This window comes from Rhincodon typus, chromosome 9 (genome assembly GCF_021869965.1).
Source record: "Rhincodon typus isolate 14 chromosome 9, sRhiTyp1.1, whole genome shotgun sequence".
NCBI lineage: Eukaryota > Metazoa > Chordata > Chondrichthyes > Orectolobiformes > Rhincodontidae > Rhincodon > Rhincodon typus.
In genome coordinates, this window is record NC_063340.1 from 91,853,151 (window position 1) to 91,853,710 (window position 560).

General features: G+C 42.7%; 1 protein-coding gene across 1 annotated transcript in view; it reads right to left on the reverse strand.

Moving 5' to 3' along the window:
* Positions 1–560, reverse strand: part of LOC109922200 — a 4,090-nt gene that overhangs the window by 2,310 nt on the left and 1,220 nt on the right. The window contains exon 2 of the mRNA XM_048601404.1: positions 1–555. Within this exon, the coding sequence (XP_048457361.1) occupies positions 1–555 (555 nt within the window). The remainder of the gene's footprint in view (positions 556–560) is intronic.

Genomic DNA, 560 nt, shown 5'->3' on the forward strand with positions numbered 1-560 from the left:
AGTTTGAAGGTAATCCTCATAAATCTGCACGTAGGTTTCAGACACTTTCTCAATGATGTTCATGATGCTGACTGCCTGGGACACTTGGATCTGATTGCTGGCTAAAATCTCTGGAGCACACTTTGGAATTCCTTCAGCCTTACTGCCAAACTTGGCAAATGTCTTTAGGAAACTTTCAGTTAACTTGGGGACGTATTGAATGAATTTGATCATATCTGACCAGTTGGATTGGATGTTCCCAAGTACCTCCAGGCCTTCAACCATCAGCTGTAAGTTGGTCTTGACAGCTTCCTCCTGGGACTGAGTGTCCTGTATCGCTCTTGATAATTGCTCACTCTCTGCATCCAAACATTTCATCTTTTGATAACAATCTTTATACTCATTTTGTGACTCCTCCAGCTTGTGTTTTACTTCTTTGATCTTCTGTTCTGCCTGTTCTCGAACCATGCTGAGGAACTTACTGATTTCCAAGTTTGATTCTGAAGATTCTTTGCGGTTGAGATCAGCTATCAGTTTTGTGAGAAACACTAACGCTTTCCCCAGCTCCACTGCGAGCTGCA